Here is an 18,453-nt window from a genome sequence, read left to right on the forward strand (position 1 = left end):
TACTTATCCAAGGAAGTAAAGGAGTAAAGTAAAGAGTAATAGTAAAGTAAAGAGAACATAAAGAGGCTGATGGTAGGAGGCTCGTTCTTTTTTTCCTTACTGCAGATGTTGTCGACTGTTGTCTCGCTATTGTAGCCTTCCATTTTTCCACTTGCAAGTCCGCCATGTAAATAGCAAATGCACCATGGCACAGTACAACTAACTCTAAAAGGGAATGTGAGATGATTGGTTTAATGCACTTCATGCTCAAAACTCATCAATACCTTATTAAGAGAATAAGCACAACCTGTTTAGACCATGTGCCAGAAAGCAATGCATATTTTTCTTTCCTTAAAATAGAAAAGGTAGATTTGGACATGCTGCTAATGTTTTTTTGATCCTAAATCATTAAAATAGAGCCCTAAGAATTTCAATGTTTTACAGAAACATAGAGTGTTGAAGAAAATGTGTGTGGTTAAGCCCAGTGGGGAAACCCTTTTTTTTTTTTTGTGACTGTAAATCTTGATTAAACTACACATGAAAAAATATAGCATGTATATATTGTTCACTGTTTGTTTTCTGAATTACTGAGTGAGAAAAATATTCCTAGAATTCACTCTAAATATCTTCAACTCAAATGTCAATAAATAAATAAATAAATAAACAAACAAATAAAAGAAAGACTACATTCAATGTTTCCATTTTTCGCTGGTGTCCAGTGTTCTCCAGCCTCCAGTTCCTAGACTGCAGCTCTGCACAAGACATTTGGCCATAGGAGAAATGGTCGTGCCCAACTAAGCCCGATTTCTTTCAAGGTATTTATTCTTAACTTTCGCCAATTGGTGAAGTTTTTTCCTCGCCGCTGTCACCACTGGCTTACATAGATCGGGACTTGTAGAGCTGCACATCGATGGATTAGCTCTTCAGTGTTTGAACTCTCAGCAGTGAAAGTTAAACCCCACTGAACTAAACTGAACTGAACTTAAACTCTGAAAACTGAACTGACAGTTTCAATTCACTATAATCATCTATGTGAAGCTGCTTTGACACAATTTACATTGTAAAAGCGCTATAAAACAGATGAATTGAATTTAATTGAACAATAAATAAACTGTAAATTAAAGAATGCCTCATTTGCATATTTAAACATAGCATTTAGCATTTTTTGTTGTTGCAATTCTTAATATAGTTAATCAACTAAGGGAAGTATCTTAATATAACTATTAGTTTTTACCCTATTCACCTGCAGTGTCTTGCCTTAATATCTGCTTGAGACCTCTGGCATGTGGATTAAATGGACATTCGTCCACCCGCGGAGTGTATTTTTCGACTTGTTGTGCTGCACAAGTGAGCACACGAGGCTGAAAATAATGAATTTAGTACATTAAAGCAGCTCTAATATGGCTGCCTGCTTCCTTTTATTTCTCGACTGCATAGATACAGTTGCCTGGCAGAGCGAGCGTTATCTTTCAAAACAATTTAAGGCTCGGCTGGGAGTAATGAAGTACTGACAGCAAGCACAACATCAATAATGCTTTTCACACAGGGTGAAACGAACAACACATGGGAATAGAAGAGAAACAGGAAAAAAGATAATAAAATCAGCAGAGAAAGAGAAAGAACAAGACCGAATAAAACAGTCCATGCTAAAAAAAATGACGACAGTGCCAGGGTATATTGAGGGTGTCAAAAAAATATCATGATACTGATGAAGCATTACTGTCAAATAACACATACAAAAACTGTTCAACTGATTGAAAGCAGGTAACATTATCCGCCAGTTGTCTGAAAATGATGGAAAGTAATGGTTGATTAATCATTCTGGTTGAGCAAAGGAATTTTTACAATATTTTTTTTAATATTGTTTCTTTTGGAGAAAGTCTTATTTCTTTTATTTCATCTAGAATCAAAAGCAATTTTCAATAAAAAAAAAAATCATTTTAAGGTCAATATTATTAGCTCTCTTAAGCAATATTTTTTTTCCGATTGTCTAGAGAACAAACAATGATTTACCCTAACTTGCCTAGAGTTAAGCCTTTAAATTGGACTTTAAACTGAATACTAGCATCTTGAAAAATATCTAGTTAAAATATTATGTATAATCATCAGGGCAAAGATAAAAGAAGTAATTATTAGAAATGAGTAATTAACATCATTTAGTTTAGAAATGGGTTCTATTTCTATCTAAAAATATTCTTTCCATTAAACAGAAATTAGGGAAAATTATAATTAAGGGGGTAATAATTCTGACTTCTGACAAGCAACACAGCATTATTATGTCCAAAAACTATTTATACCAAAGTTTGTTCAAATAAAATAGAAAAATAAACATAATTGAAATAAATTGAAAAATAAACAAACGCAACATAAACAGAATGGAATTTCACTGTACAAACAGAATTTAAAGAACTGTAATGAACAGACCAGAAAGAAGAACAGAGCAAAGCTAAATAGAAATAAATAAAGCAGATCAGAAACGTAACACATTATGACTGGCGACAGGATGGCTCTGAGGTTAGCACTGTCAGAAAGAAAACTTTCAGAAACCAAAGTCAAAAGAACAGAACATAACAAGAGAAAATAAACAAAATTACACAAGTTCACAAGTCAGTGGACTCTCAGTAGGGGGTTGCGGCCGGAAGGGCACCCTTTACATAAAACATATTCCAAAGTAATTGGTGGTTCAGTACGCTGTGGCACCTTTGATAAATCAGGGATAAGCCAAAATAAAGCGAAATAAAATAGAATAGAAATAACTAAAATTACAAGACTAAGCAGATTAGAAGAGAACTAAAAAATATATAAATGGAATATAGCAGAAATGAAATGACTGTAATCTAATATAAATTAAGTAGTATACTATAGAACAGAAATGAGGACAAATGAAAATTCACCGAACTTAAACATAGAAAAAAACAAAAATGAAGAGCTTAACAGAAATGAATAAACTCTTATCTGTGTTTTTTGTAAAAAAAAAAAAAAAAAAAGAAAGAAGAAAAGAAAAACTGATTAAAGATGCACAGAACACAATAAAAACAGAAATAAACAAAGAAAGTCATAATAGAAAAGAAGAGAGAAAAACAAAGAATGGAAGCTGCATTAAAATGTAAATTAGTTAACAGAACAAAATATGTCAGAGAAAAGGACAAATCAGAATAGATTTGAGCAGAAAAGATCTAAAAAAATCAGTAAACAAAATAAAACAAGAGAAAGAAAAAATCATCAGAACACATCCAAATAAAATGAAAAGAACAGAAAAATTCAGACATGACCAGAGCAAAATGAAATAAAAGGGAACAAAGGAAATAAACACAAATATAGCAGAAATAAAAAGCAAAAAAAAAAAAAAAAAAAAGTCTTGCAGCAGAAATGACCATGGCAAGACAGAACAATATATATATATATATATATACATGTTTATTTGTTTTTTTGAAGAAACTAGTATTCAGCTTGCGCCCGGTCAGTATTTGGATGAGCGATCACATGGGAAAACTAGGTTGCTGCCAGAAGTTTTGTTAGTGGGACCAGCAGAGTGCTCAACCTGCAGTCTATGTGGGTCCAAACTCCCCAGTACATTGATGGGGACTCAATACTGTTCAATGAACACCATCTTTTGGATGAGATGGTTGGATTGTTGGGTAGTGGTTTGCCCACTGGCCTCTGTCCATCATAGCCTCCTAACCATCTCCATATCATAGCTCGCTTCAAATTGTATAAAGATTGTTTCTTCAGCATAACATTTAAATAGCATGTTGGCACAAATAGCCTAGTGGTTAGTGCGTCGTCACATAGCACCGAGGTGCTTACAGCGACCCGAGTTCGATTACCGTCTCGAGGTCCTTTGCTGATCCTTCCCCTATCTCTGCTCCCTACACTTTCCTGTCTCTATATCTCCAATGTCCTATCAATTAAGGTGAAAAACCCCTAAAAAATAATTATTTAAAAAAATAATAATTTAAAAGCATTGCTTAAGGTCGCTAAAAATATGCAGGTGTGCAGAAAAGTGCTACATAAATTTAAGGATTTATTATTGTTATTATTATAAAACTATTTTTATTGTAGCCGAAATAATACAAATAAGACTTTCTCCAGAAGAAAAATATACACTGTGAAAAATAACATTTTTCACTTAACATGTTAAAAATTACATTTATGAAATATTTGAAAAATAAAATTCCCAGGGGTCATAATTTTGACTTCAACTGTATATATTAAAGTCAATACTAATGATCATCTTGGATATTTGTCATGCCGTGTTCGCAATCAGCCTGAGTGAAGTCAAATATAATTCCTGGTTCTGGTTAAAATGAAGACCCTCTATCATCCTAAGAGGGTAGTTTGGCTTCTTTGTGATGCTGGCTTTGATAAAGACATAAAGATTATGATTCAGGAGGACAGCACTCCGGAGGAAAGGCAATAGAGAGTAACAGGCGTCATTATGTGCGGAAAATGGGATGGCTAGAATAAGACTTCGAAAATTCTCTTCAATTCCCAGTTTGATCAATACACTTCATAATGACGCCTCCCTGCAGCGGGTGACATTATGCGAATCAGACAAAGCTTTTTTGTTTTCTTGCAAGATGACTCTCGCAATTTGTAGAAGTGCATTTCTTTAGTTGCAGACACTTTGCTCTTTACAATCACATAAGAGAGCTGAAAATCTACAGGACAATGGCTGTTTTATATGCCTTTCAGAGCTGTGATGAATAACAAGAGTTCTGCATGTTCGCGGCCTACGGGAAATGAGTGCAAAACAACACAGCGTCATGCTTGAGCTTAGAGTATAATCATTTTTTATATGTATTTTAGTGTATGTTGCACAGTCAGATACACAAGCTGCACTTCATTTGAAAAAAATTCATTCTTGACCAGTGTCAGGACTTGTTTTTGAATTGATGCCATTTAGAATTTTCTCTGTCTTTTTATAGTGAAAACATCCATTCATTCATTTTCCTGCGGCTTAGTCTCTATTTCAGAAGTCACCACAGCGGTATGAACCGACAACTTTTCCAGCATAAGTTTTAACAGCTGATGCATAGGTTTTTTATTCCAGCATACATTTTAACAGCTTTTAGTTTATTCAATTAATCTATAGTGCATGTGTTTGGACTATGGTGGAAACCAAAGCACCTGGAGGAAACCCACACAAACACTGCGAGAACATTCAAACTCCACAGAGAAATGCCAACTGGCTCAGCCGAGACAAAATCCTTCTTGCTGTGAGGTGACAGTGCTAACCACTGAGTCACCATGCCACCCCCTACAGTAAAAACATACACTTTTTATTTCTATTTAGATTTCAATAAACTGAAATAGAGATAGTCATTCTTCATCCTCATCATATCACACAGTATGGGCCATAAAAATTAGATATACCAAAAACAAAATGATAAAAGATCAAAACATCCCAGGGATGTCATAAAAACCGTGAAAATTACAAATTGATTTGACATTGAAGCCATTTTGACCACCAAAATAATGACACAAAAATTATTATAATATCATTTTTTTTTTCTGAAAGCTTCTAAATTCTAAATTTACACAGGATTTTGTAACTCTACAATACAGTGTTTTCTCTAGGATTTTTTCCAGCTGTGGTGGCAGGCCTTTGATTCATGCACAAAACATCTTGCACGCCCTCAAATATACACTGCTCAAGTGCAGATTTTCTTGTGCGCTCTCAAAAAAACGCTGCTGAAGTGCGATTTAGTGCGTTTATGTAACAAGTATGTCTCCAACATTTATTACATTTGCTAGTAATGTTTATGTATGTCTCCAATAGACGTACAGAGCAGCATTAATGCATCCTGAAGAAAAGTGAAACGGCCATAAACTCCAGCAAGATAAAGTGATTGTGAGCAGAGCCCTAGACCTTTATCTATAAATTATAATTATGGAAACTGTGTTCATCTTAACTGAAAGCTACATCGTGTTTGCTAGCATAACGCATTGGGCAGCCATGTCAGTCAGTCAGTCAGCATGTCACCTTAAAGGGTTAAACAAGTAACACACAGCACTACTACGGTTACAGAAAAGTTTGCGGTTATAATTCACTTACCTTTTCATCCCTTTTGGTGTGATTATAACTCGCTATTTAAAAAAACAACAACGACTGAACGTTTTGAATGAGAAGCTGGGATGAATTCTGGTGTGGTGCCCCGCCATGGAAGAATGAATGCAGCGGAAACCATGCAATGCATGTCAAAATGATAGCAAATGAGCTCTAAGCACAATGATAAACTTCCGGTGAAGCTTACTTTGACTATTTTCAATTTCATAAGGTTCCTTTCACAGCATCAATGTTGTAATGTCATTAAAATACATTAAGTTAAACAGACTTAAGCACTAATTTAGATGTTCAAGTGTTAAACGGGATGAAAGACTGTGTAACCGCTAGCGCTGTCAGTGGAAGCAGGCTAGTGCACAAACTCCACTGAAAATACTGGGGTAAAATAAACGGTCATATTTTAAAGACATGGCGAGGGGAAACAAAATTTAATGCAATTGATTTTTGATGTATTGTTTGGCACCAATGTTAGATGTCAATGTGATGTCCTTTTGACACCAAGGTAGTCAGTCGACATCAAATCAATTTGCATTTTTGATGTGTTTTTTTAATGTCATTTTGACATTAAAGTGCACTTTAAGGTATTTCTGCTGTATTTAAGGGTAACCCTGGAAACTGATGTATAACTGCTGTTCCAAAACAACCATCTACTCTCATGTCAGCCAAGACATGAAAATGATATCCAGTATAGCACGTTTATAATTAGGATGAATTAGAATTAGGATTACAGTAAGTATGATGTATATTATTTGTTAATATTCATTCATTCATTAAATTCATTCATTCATTTTCCTTCGTCTCAGTCCTTTATTTATTAGGGGTCACCACAGCGGATTGAACCGTCAACTATTACAGTATATGTTTTACGCAACGGATGCCCTTTCGGCCGCAACCCAGCACTGGAAAACATCCATACACTCTCACATTCACACATGCACTCACACAGTATGGCCCATATAATTCATCCAATTCACATAACAATTCACATAGTGCACACCTTGGACTGTGGGGGAAACCGGAGCAGCCGTTGGAAACCCACACAAACACAGGGAGAACATGCAAACTCATTCATTAATTTTCTTTTCGGCTTAGTCCGTATAATTAGTTTTAATCTGGGGTCGCCACAGCGAAATGAACCGCCAACTTATCCAGTAGATGTCCTTCCAGCTGCAACCCATCATTGGGAAATATGCATACACTCTCATTCACACACATACACTACAGATCATTTAGCCTACCCAATTCACCTATACCACATGTCTTTGGACTGTGAGAAAAACTGGAGCACCCGGAGGAAACCCACGTGATCACGGGGAGAACATGCAAACTCCACACATGTATACCAACTCACCCAGCCTGGACTCAGACCTGTAAACTTCTTGCTTTGAGGTGACAGTGCTAACCACTGAGCCACTGTGCTACCCTGTTAATTTTGTTAATGTTTAAACATACATTTTTAAGAAAGTATAATCTTTCTGGCTGGAATAACCTTTAAATAACAATGTGCAAATGACAAAATAAATTAGATCACTACTTGATGTACACCCACAGAAAAATACATTAAAAAACATAAAGAATACCAATATACTACCAACCCCACAACTATCAATCCGTGATGTTGTCAAAACACAACCACATTTTTTCCCAGTCGCCACATTGTACTGTAAACCAGTTATGCTGGAAAAACAAAAGTTTGGCCCTCAGATTAAATTTCATAACAGTTGTGTATTTTTGTTAGCTGGGTGAGAACAAATTTACATTTCCACTCAGAGTGGCCTCTACTCGTTCTGCCATGCTCCTTGTCTATTTTCGGGTTGTTTACAGACTATGCAAGCTTTTTTACTCAGAAAACAGGCAGTGTTGATAAATTGCACCAGTTGAGGAGATGTTGTGTGAGAGCATGTATGCTTAGAGTGGGTTACATGTTGACTGAGTTAAGAGACATGAGTTGCTGAAACAACGATGCACAAAAGATTTTAGCAATTAACTAAATGCACATAAGCAACTTTGAAGTGGCCGTTTGTATGTAAACGTCAATGATGTCACATAATACCTAAAATCTCCTCAAAATCTCACAGAGTTTGCTTGATCAGAATAAAATTTAGCAATCCCAAAATTCAGTAAGAGATTGGGTTTTACATGTAAAACGTTGCTACAATTTTTGCTAGTATGACTACACCTTCTTAGTGGACTTATGAGCCAAAGTTTACTATTTTTTATGCATATTAGTTTGGTTTTTATGAATATTAGTTGAATCGAGTTACATACAGTTTATACTGTAGTAGGCTGATAAATACAACTTTTTAGTGTGAATTTTCAGAGCCTGATTACAAAAACAACAGGTAAACAAAACAGATTGTTTTTCAAAAATAATTTACAAATTCAGCAATTCAGAAGTCTTTTTCCCCACAGTGAAATCTCATTTACTGCCAACTAGGATGGGACGGTAGGATGGTATATATCAATATGGTGGGATATATTGTCATTAATTTAAACATGTATATGTATATAAGTGGGTGTGGCTAACTCAATTGCAGTGTGACTGAGCAAGAAGCTGTTTGTGAGACTGATCAAGTAAGATTAAGTTAGCAATCTGAGATGAACTTTTACCTGTGATTAAGATTACCTGTGTTTTGTATTACCGTCTTGAAACAGTGAATGTGTACTCTTTTGTGCATCCCTACTATATTTAACTAGGTCCAAATAAACGAAAAAATGGGAATACATTAATTTCTGAGTTTTTTTATTTTATTTATTATAATCCTTTTGTTGATTTAGCTATTTAAATGAGTATATTGCCAAATACATTGGTACCTACCATGAAATAAAATTACTCATAAAATGAAATAAAATTTTGGTAATACCACTCACCCTCACTGCCAACATAAACCTTTCCCCCCAAGCATAAACTCTTGCAAAGTTTTATGTGAAAGACACCTCCAAAACCCACCACATGATCAAACAGCAGAAATAATCTACTTATCAGCTTTAATACAGTAACCTATTTTCCTTTCAGGACAATATCTACCATATATCAACAGAAACCCATATCGCTGCCAATATGTCATGGCAAGCTCAATGTTCCCATGCTTCTTGAAAGTACATGAATTTCAGACATATGGGTTCAAGGCCTGGAAAGTACTTAAAAACAAACATAGTTACTTGAAAGTACTTTAAACTTGAATTAAATTTAAAATAAATGTGTTTATGGTTTTATTTCCAGAATTGTGCTCTAAACTGAGAAATTCTTACATGAAAAATTGTAAATTTAAATATTTTACATTAACACTGACAAATATTGCACATTTGATTGAAATTTCTAAATTTTCTGTATTTAAAAATTGGCAGTATTGAATTCAACAAATTTTATTAAAGTTCTTTACGCATGACTGTTTAAAACGGTAAGTTTTAATGATTAGTTTGACATTTTTAACATAAGTATTAAGTGTAAATGAAATGTTAGGTGCAGTATAGACTATCATGGCACCATATGCTTGGTGTAATGAGTCAGGCACAACAGAGGTGAGGATCCATGTGCAGTTTTATTAAACAGATTGTCAGGCAGGCAATGGTCAAAAAAGGAACAATCAGGAGCATGCAGAAAATTCAAAACGTAGTCAGAAAAACGGGAAAGGTGCAGGACAGGTAGCAAAACAACAGAAAACAATAAACAAGGCAAGAATCAAAAACACAGCAAGGCAAAACAAGGACTCAGCAAACAAAACTTACAAAACTCAGCAAAGAGTGTGAAAATGAGAGGTGTTTTTATCTTTTAGGTAACCATTGAGTATGAGTTTCAGCTGTGTGTGAGTGAGTGTCCAGATTACTGTCAGCTGTAGCCAATGTTGATTGGCACACAGCATCATAGTAGTTGTAGTTCATGTGCTGGCAGATGTGTAGATCTCCAGCGATCTGCATAGTCTAGATTGCTGGTGATTGTGACACTTGGGTATGAATTACAAGCGTGATTTAAAATAAATAGTGCTTTAAAAAGTCCTTGAATCTGCTGTTCATAAAAGCTTGGGAAGCCTGCAAGCTATTCATTAATTAAGGGTCCTTTCACATCTGTGGTTCTGTTCATTTGGTCCAGACCAAGGGCAATAAATGATACATTGTAGCATTTTTCTGCCATTTTTAGGTCTTTTCACACCACACTGATTGCTTTGGTCCGAACCAGATAAAAAGAACCAAAATGCAGCCATGTGACAAAATCCACAACACTCATTGGCCAGATGTTATTGAAAGCATTTCCTAAAACTGCTTTCAGAAATTACATGCAGGAAAATGCCAATCAAACTCCCGCAAGTAAACAAACCGGCAGAAACAAAATGTCGCTTATTATGGAGGGACGAGCGCTGGCTGATTGTATCCCTGGTCATAGTATACTATATAGTTTGTATACATAACTTTAGGCAAACTATACATGTCAAGAATGAAGTACGGCTGCGGCTGGAAAACAATGTTTTAATACATTGCAAACGGCAAAGGTGCATCGCAAGTCACGTCAGGAAGAGGCGTGAATTAATTTAGCTAAACTGCGATATGGTCATCTTCCAGAAATATTACCAACGATCCAGCAGGTAATGTTTTTCCCTCTCTCACTGTTTAAAATTGTTGGTAAAGCGTTGTCAACAAATATTTTTCCTCCACATCTTATAATGCACAGCGCATTGGACTACGGCAGCTGGATTAGTCCAAAAAGGTGCAGTTAAGTCTGTTCCAGTTCAGATCATGTTCTCACAACAAATGAACCGCTCCAGGGCTCCTCTTTAAGGAGGTCTCAGTATGCTTCTTTGGTCTGCTTTTGGCACGCACTTGAGTGCGATTGCTACATTCACACCTGCCCAAACGAACCGCATGAAGAGGGAAAACGAACTTGATTTAACCAAACTAATTAAGGCAGGTGTGAAAACACCTTAACACAACATTTTCAGGCCAATAACTACAATTTATAGACAAATACTCGTTTCTGCCAACAAAGCATGCCATCCCAAACTATCATTTCATTATTTCAAACGCTTCAACATTATATAACGACAGCCTATTTATCATATTCAGTAATCTTACCTTTGTCGAGTGTAGAATCTGGAGTCCCGAAGTCCATCAAGCTGGACATGCCTGTTTGGAAAGTGAGATCAGAAACCACTGTCTTCTGCCGGTGGTGGACTGACGGATCTGCAAGACAAAAGAGGATGCTTTTCTTCAAACCTGTTCACAATTCATCAGATCCCAGATAACGGAGAGCTTTGACATTTTCGCCTTAGTAAGTGGCCGAGGGTGGCAAAGTGCAGGCCACCCACGAGCGAGGCGTGTGGATTGTGTCGGAGGGACTCGTGAGTCACTGAGCATCTCACAGCTATTACTGCGCATCTGTAATTAACTCTGAAACAGTGACACGCACCACGCAGAAGCGCCACATCCACCCGATGCCTTTTAAAGAGGAATAATCACCCTCCGTCCGCGGCCCACGCTATAGCCGTAATCAATGTGCATTGAAAGTGACAGGTAGCAATTTCATGTACAGTGCAGGGAACAACACACTGAATCATGATTTTTCTTCTCTTGGATTTGAAAGGGACAAGAGAAGCTAACAATGTTGCTTTGATGAGGACGAGAGAACGTCGAGATTTACAACCACCATCAATCATTGGCCTCCATCTTACGCTTCTCTGAAGCCACGAGGGATATTCCTGTCTACCTGTGAGGACAGAACAAGGGCGGCGTGCCGATCTTTCAACAGCCCATGCTGTGAACATCATAAATAAATGGCTCCTTTGTCATCTAACGCACCTTTGGATCACCTGAACGTACCGTTATGTCACTTCCGTGAGGAATTGTGTGCATTGTGTGTCAATTACACCAGGCTTTGACAGGAGATAAGAAAAAGTGCTTGTCATTTTCCACATCATTATGTCAGACGGCGTTCATCCTTTAACGGGTAGCATCTCGGCACTGGCTGTTCTCTCATGGCTCAGGCTTCACGGCCGACTGCACAGCTCAACTGATGCCGCTAATTGAAGTCTCTTCGAGTGCCCTTTTCTTTACTCTCTCTGTACCTGCTTACACTTACACAGATCCTAATGTGGCAACTTTTGCTCTCCGATATGTGACATTGCAGATTTACTTTTTCTTTTTTTTTAGCCCTTTCTGTATACTGGAACTCATTCTGTGTAGTATTTTGTATAACCAGAGCAGGGGTCTTTAAAAAGGCACACAGTGCTTAAGAAGACACTTTTTACATGCTACATTAAAATGTAATTAAATAAGTAAAAAGAGACGGTGGTAAAATAATCATTAAATAAGAGAAAGTTTACATTTAATTCTGGAAGAGAATGAAATGTAAAATCAGTATTTTTTTTTTATAAAAAGAAAAAATATATTTTAGAGTTGGGTCAATGGATGATGCCATCGTCTATCACTGATTGCCGATAGACATCACGATCCTTAGCTGGCATTGTAATCCTCCGCCCTGACCCTGTCGCAGCAGCAACCCACTCCCAAAAATACACACGAACTGTAGGCCCTCTTTACACTAATACGTCTTAGTTTTAAAATGACATTTTAGAATGAAAACAATCCACATCCACACTGTGTTTTACTTAGCATTTCTGAACAGATCTCCATCCACACTACACACACATAAGCCCCTTTCACACACACAGACCAGGTCCTTTTTGAAAATACCGGTAAACTCGTTCTGGCTATTTTCCGGAAAGAGATGTTGTAACATTACCGGTAATTTGCCGGAATGCTGCGCTGTGTGAATGCAGAAGGAAGATTGCCGGAAAGAGCGCGTGCACATCTAGAAAGTGCTGACGTGAGACGTCTGCTTTAGCCAATCAGAACAGTCAGATGCGTTTACGTCCGCGCGGTTTATGAGAATAAAAGCTTTTGAACATTTTCCCAGACGCATTAAGTTGCTAGAAGTTAGTCAGATCAGGTTTATATGTTCTTCTTAATGCCAACTGTGTAAATAATCATTGATAAGATGCTTATGATAATCCGTTGTTTGTTTACCTTCAAGCTTTGCGTGTGCCTGTGAAACAGCCTGTGAGCGCCAGCACACGCACATATTATGAATATCTCGAAATGTGCGAAAGTGATCCTCCATATGTTTTCATCGAAGTTGTTCACAATACTGATCATCCACAGAGTTTGTGATGTAGTCAAATGTTTACAAATACAAGCGCAGCCGTTTAAGGCTCATTTGTGGTGAATGATGTTAGAATTTACCAGTATTTTGGATTGCATGTGTGAACGGTCTTTTCTAGAAAAATTCTGTAACGTCCTCGCCTGTGTGAACAGCGTTTTTTTGAATATACCTGTAAAGTCGTTCCGGAAATTTTATGGATATTTACCGGTATCACTGTGTGAAAGGGGCTATACACACACTCTGGCATGCACTTCAGCAGTATATGTGCACGTCTGAGGTGAGTATGGGGTGCTTTAAGCACAAAACCCCAGAGAGCAGTGCACTTCAGAAAGTTTATCAATCACTATAGCAATCACTATTACACTTGTTAAAGGTGATATTTATTTAATCTATCGGCTCTTCTGTCTTTTGAATCTATCAGGTAACGTGTCACAGTGTCAGTACACTGCTTCTATCTTTTGCTTTCACGTTTGTACTCAGTAAATTTTAGCGATTCTGTTGGTTGTGCACCTTTTTTACCAACCAAGTTTGTCGCCTCCAATATAACGACACATTACTCTGCCAATATATAATAATATTAACAATAATATATACAATTATTTTAAATTATGTATAAAATATATGAATTTATTAATTGTAATAATTTTAATAAAAAGTATAATAATAATATGCCAACAACAACAACAACGACAACAACAACAACAACAACAACAACAACAATAATAATAATAATAATAAAAATAATAATAATTAACATCACACTGTAAACAAAACTTGGTTGCCTTAAATTTTTAAGCTGAATCAAATGAACCTTTATGAGTTTATTGAACTTAAATTATGTTAAAATGACATAAAAAGCTAGAATAAAAATTCAAAAATTAAGTTAGAACATGATTAACTTAGTTTAATAAGTCACAATGAACTAAAACATGTTGTCATTTGTAACCCTTAGCTATGCGTTCAGGATGTGCTTGCTGTGGATTTTTACAGTATTTGCTATTTTCTCCTTACTGAATATGAGAAGATTTTTGTTTGCTCACAAGAGTGTATAAAAACAATAACAGATGTTAGATAGATGAATAATCCAGACTTAAAGATAAATGAGGTAAGTATATTATTTGAGCAAGTTAAAAGATAAAATAAAGAAGGACAAAATACAAAATATAAACCGAAATCCCCAACACTTTAAATTGTAAATTCAGACCTCAGGCAGTTTCAACCCTACAAATCACGTTTTGTATGCATAGTGACATTTTTTTTTTTTAATAAAATAAAAGTAGTGGTTCAGAGTCCAAGTTCCATGTTCAACACTCAGTTCTTTCTGTTCCAATTCGATGTGAAAAATAAATAAAAAAAATCAGTCCAGATAGAGCAAAGTCCAACAACAAATAAAAACAAAAATATGAGCACAGCGCAGGTGCGAGAATGTTTTGTCCAACCAGATCAGTGAACAACAAATCAATTTACTTCAAGGTAAGATCTTTCAGAGAGGGCAGCTCGCCATGTCCAGACTACCGAAAAAGCATCCACGGCAGGGACAGTTCAGGATTTCGTAGCAGAATTAATGAAGGGAAATACAAACACACCCACCCACACACACACAAAAAACCCGTCCAGTGAGAAATAAAGATGAACAGCAAGAATAAAGAATGGTGGCCCATGGTGGCTCAGTGGGTAGCACGATCACCTCACAGCAAGAAGGTCGATGGTTTGAGCCTTGACTGGGTCAGTTGGCATTACTGTGTAGTGTTTCCCTGTTCAAGTTCCCTGTGTTCGCGTAGGTTTCCTCCGTGTGCTCCAGTTTCCCCCACAATCCAAAGACACGCATTATAGGTGAACTGGTTAGGCTATATTGGCCATAGTGTATGAGTGTGAATAAGAGTGTATGGGTGTTTTCCAGTGCTGGGTTGCAGCGGGAAGGTTCATTCCACTGTGGCGACCCCTGATTAATAAAGGGACTACAAGCCGAAAAGAAAATGAATGAATGAATGTCTTGGGTGATTCTATCTATTCCACTCAGCACTTCTCTCGTTTCACTCTTTCACTTGTTGCCAGCTTCCTATCTTTAAAATCTGAAATCTTATGGATTTATTTGACAGTAACTGAAACAAAACGATTTTGATTGTTTGAAATTTGATTGTTTGTTTGAAAAAGCTCACCTTCGACCTCAACCACGTCAAAACTGACTTTATTCTCGATTTATTATCATATTATCACTATCTAAACATTATGTATATACTGATTTATAAAAGGAACTTTATTTAATATTTCTCTTCTCAGTAATGAAATAAGATGTTAGAATATAAAATAAACTCTTTATAATTTGTTTTAGGGCAGCACGGTTGCGCAGTGGGGAGCACAATCGCCTCACAGCAAGAAGGTCGCTGGCTTGAGCCCTGGCCCGTCATTTCTGTGTGGAGTTTGCATGTTCTCCACGTGTTGGCATTGGTTTCCTCTAGGTGCTCCAGTTTCCCTCACAGTCCAAAGACATGTGGTACAGGTGAATTGAATGAAGCTAAATTGGCCGTAGTGTATGCGAGTGTGTGCAAGAGCGTGTGGGTGTTTCCCCATGTTGGGTTGCAGCTGTAAGGGCATCCGCTGCCTAAAACATGTGCTGGATAAGTTGGCCGTTCATTCCACTGTCGCAACACCTGAATAATGAAGGGACTAAGCTGAAAAGAAAATGAATGAATGAATGAATGAATGAATGAATGAATGAATGAATGAATGAATGAATGAATGAATGAATGAATAATTAGTTTTAGTGACTTAGTCAGTAAGCTGGGTTACAAATGACTAATTGATCAAATGATTTTTACAGTGCACCTAACCTAACAATTTGTTGGGAAAATATTAATCTAAAAGTAAAATAATTAACTATTTCTTTTCTATTTTTTTACCACAAATATTATTTTTTTAAGGAAAACTTCTAAAAGTGTCCTGTCTGGGAAAAAGGGAATTTTAAAATCTGATCTACAGGTCTATAAACCCATGGATATTGATAAAGTTTTTAAAAGTACCTAAAAATAATTCCGTGTCAACCTTTCGAATATTACATTGGTTAAACATTATTCTTTCAGACTACAATGACTTTTTAAAACATAGACTAACACAACTGGACGAATCATGGAAATCGTTTTTCCGAATGTGTGGAAACCCAGTAGCCGTGAGGGGTCTATAAAGCAATAGGATTTCAGCCTGGCTGAGTCAATAATATCCCCGTTGTGTCATGACATCATTTTCAGGAGTGGGTCAATGGCTATGAATGAAATCAAATTTCAGCTTTTTATGCCTCCCCAGTTCTGCAGACGCTTTTGGTTATGTGGTATTGACCGAAAACCTTCATTATGAACTGAAAATGTCCCGTCTCTAAAAGGTTCTTCACAAATTTGAACTCTGCCGGGTTACTAATGGAATGACCAGGCCTGATGAACCATTTAATGCATATTGATGACAATGAAATAGGATTTTTTAAAAACGTATTGTACTGAAGTTCAAATAATGGAAATCAAATAATGCTTTGTGCCATGAGTTATACATAATAAGATGCAGCTTTAAAGTGAAGCACATTATTCAAGCCTTAATCATTTTTGGTGAACTGAGGCTATTAAATAAATGAAGAGAATGAACAGTTATTACCATAATAGCTACCTGTTTGAGTAGAAAGTAAAGACAAGACTGGGCCATGGTGCATTGAGAGATTTACTGACCCCTAACCTAATACACTTTAATTAGTATATAATATAACTGTATTGACTGAACTGCCATATGGAGCTGCGGTCTGGCTGAATTATTCTGTGTTTGTGTCTGAGCAACATTTTAGAGCTGCCGAACATAGCAGCTCACTCGCACACTCAATCACTCACTCACTCTCTCACTCACTTACTCACTCACTCACTCTTTTACTCACTCACTCACTCACTCACTGTCTCATTTACTCAGTCACTTACTTATTCACTCACTTGTTCACTCATTCACTCAGTCTCACTTATTCATTCACCCACCCACTCACTCGCTGTGTCACTTACTCACTGTCTCAATCATTCACCATCTCGCTCATTTAGTCACTCACAGTCTCTCACTTACACACTTCCTGACTCACTCACCATCCCACCATCTCACTCATTCATTCACTCACTCACTGGCTCATTCACTCACCATCTCACTCATTCGCTCACTGTCTCACTCACCATATCACCCACCCATTTACTCACTCACTCATTCACTCACTCACCATCTCACTTATTCATTAACTCTTACCGTCTCACTCATGCACCGTCTCACTCTTTCTTTCACTCACACACTCATTCACTCACTCACTGTCTCACTCACTAATTCATTTACACATTAACCCTTTCACTCACTGTCTCACTTATTTATTCACTCAATCTTTTACTGACTGACTGTCTCACCCACCCACTCACTCACTCCATCACTGACTGACAGTCTCACTCACTCTCTCACTCACTCACTCACTCACTCACTCACTCACTCACTCACTCACTCACTCACTCACTCACTCACTCACTCACTCACTCACTCACTCACTAAAATAAAAGTAAACAAAAAGAAATCTGGATTGTAGCAGGTTGCACTAATACCCTAGGGCATTTTTTATGAGTATGAAAATGGGTGAAATATGGACAAAAACAATTGTTTGGTAAAAATTATGATATGGTACAGTTTGTCCATGTTTTACCCAAATTTGGCTTAAATCAACCCAGCATTTTTAGTGTGTAATAAATAAAGTTTGTAGCAGGTTGCACATACACTCCAATACGTTGTCCTAAGTAAACATTAAAAAAAATATGTCTACATATAGTGATTACATTTATTAGAACACCTGATAATATAAAATAAGAACCCCACAAACATTTTAGGAAGCTGTCAAAAAATCGTTTAACATATTTAATTTAATTGGAATTTATTAGGCAAATAAACTTCTCTCAGAAGACAGAAATTAATCAAGCATAACATTCAACCATTAACACTCATTTTTATGTTAAGAACTGCGAGTAAATAGCAGTAATTGGGCTTCTGAATACAAGTATAATAAAAAGCTTATCTATTTTTTTCAGCATTTCTTGTAAGAAAATAAAAATGTAAAAAAATTAAAAATTAAAAGCAGATGTACACAAAACTTTTCTAGTCTGATAATTTTGTAAAGCACTGTATATAGTACACTCACCACTTTATTAGGTACACGATACACCTTATTAGCACCAGGTTGAACCCCCTATTGCCTTCAGAACTG

At 36.5% G+C, this 18,453-nt stretch overlaps 1 protein-coding gene across 15 annotated transcripts in view; it reads right to left on the bottom strand.

Annotated features, from left to right (window-relative positions):
• The window catches only part of kaznb (kazrin, periplakin interacting protein b), a 325,903-nt gene that overhangs the window by 78,529 nt on the left and 228,921 nt on the right, over positions 1-18,453 (bottom strand). For all 15 annotated transcript variants that reach the window (XR_012386897.1, XR_012386896.1, XR_012386900.1 and 12 more), the window contains one exon: positions 11,114-11,221. Coding sequence is in view for 9 of the 15 variants with exons in the window: in XM_017358249.3 (XP_017213738.1) it covers positions 11,114-11,221 (108 nt within the window). In the remaining 6 variants the exon portion in view is untranslated. The remainder of the gene's footprint in view (positions 1-11,113; positions 11,222-18,453) is intronic.

This window comes from Danio rerio, chromosome 11 (assembly GCF_049306965.1).
Source record: "Danio rerio strain Tuebingen ecotype United States chromosome 11, GRCz12tu, whole genome shotgun sequence".
In the NCBI taxonomy this organism is placed as follows: domain Eukaryota; kingdom Metazoa; phylum Chordata; class Actinopteri; order Cypriniformes; family Danionidae; genus Danio; species Danio rerio.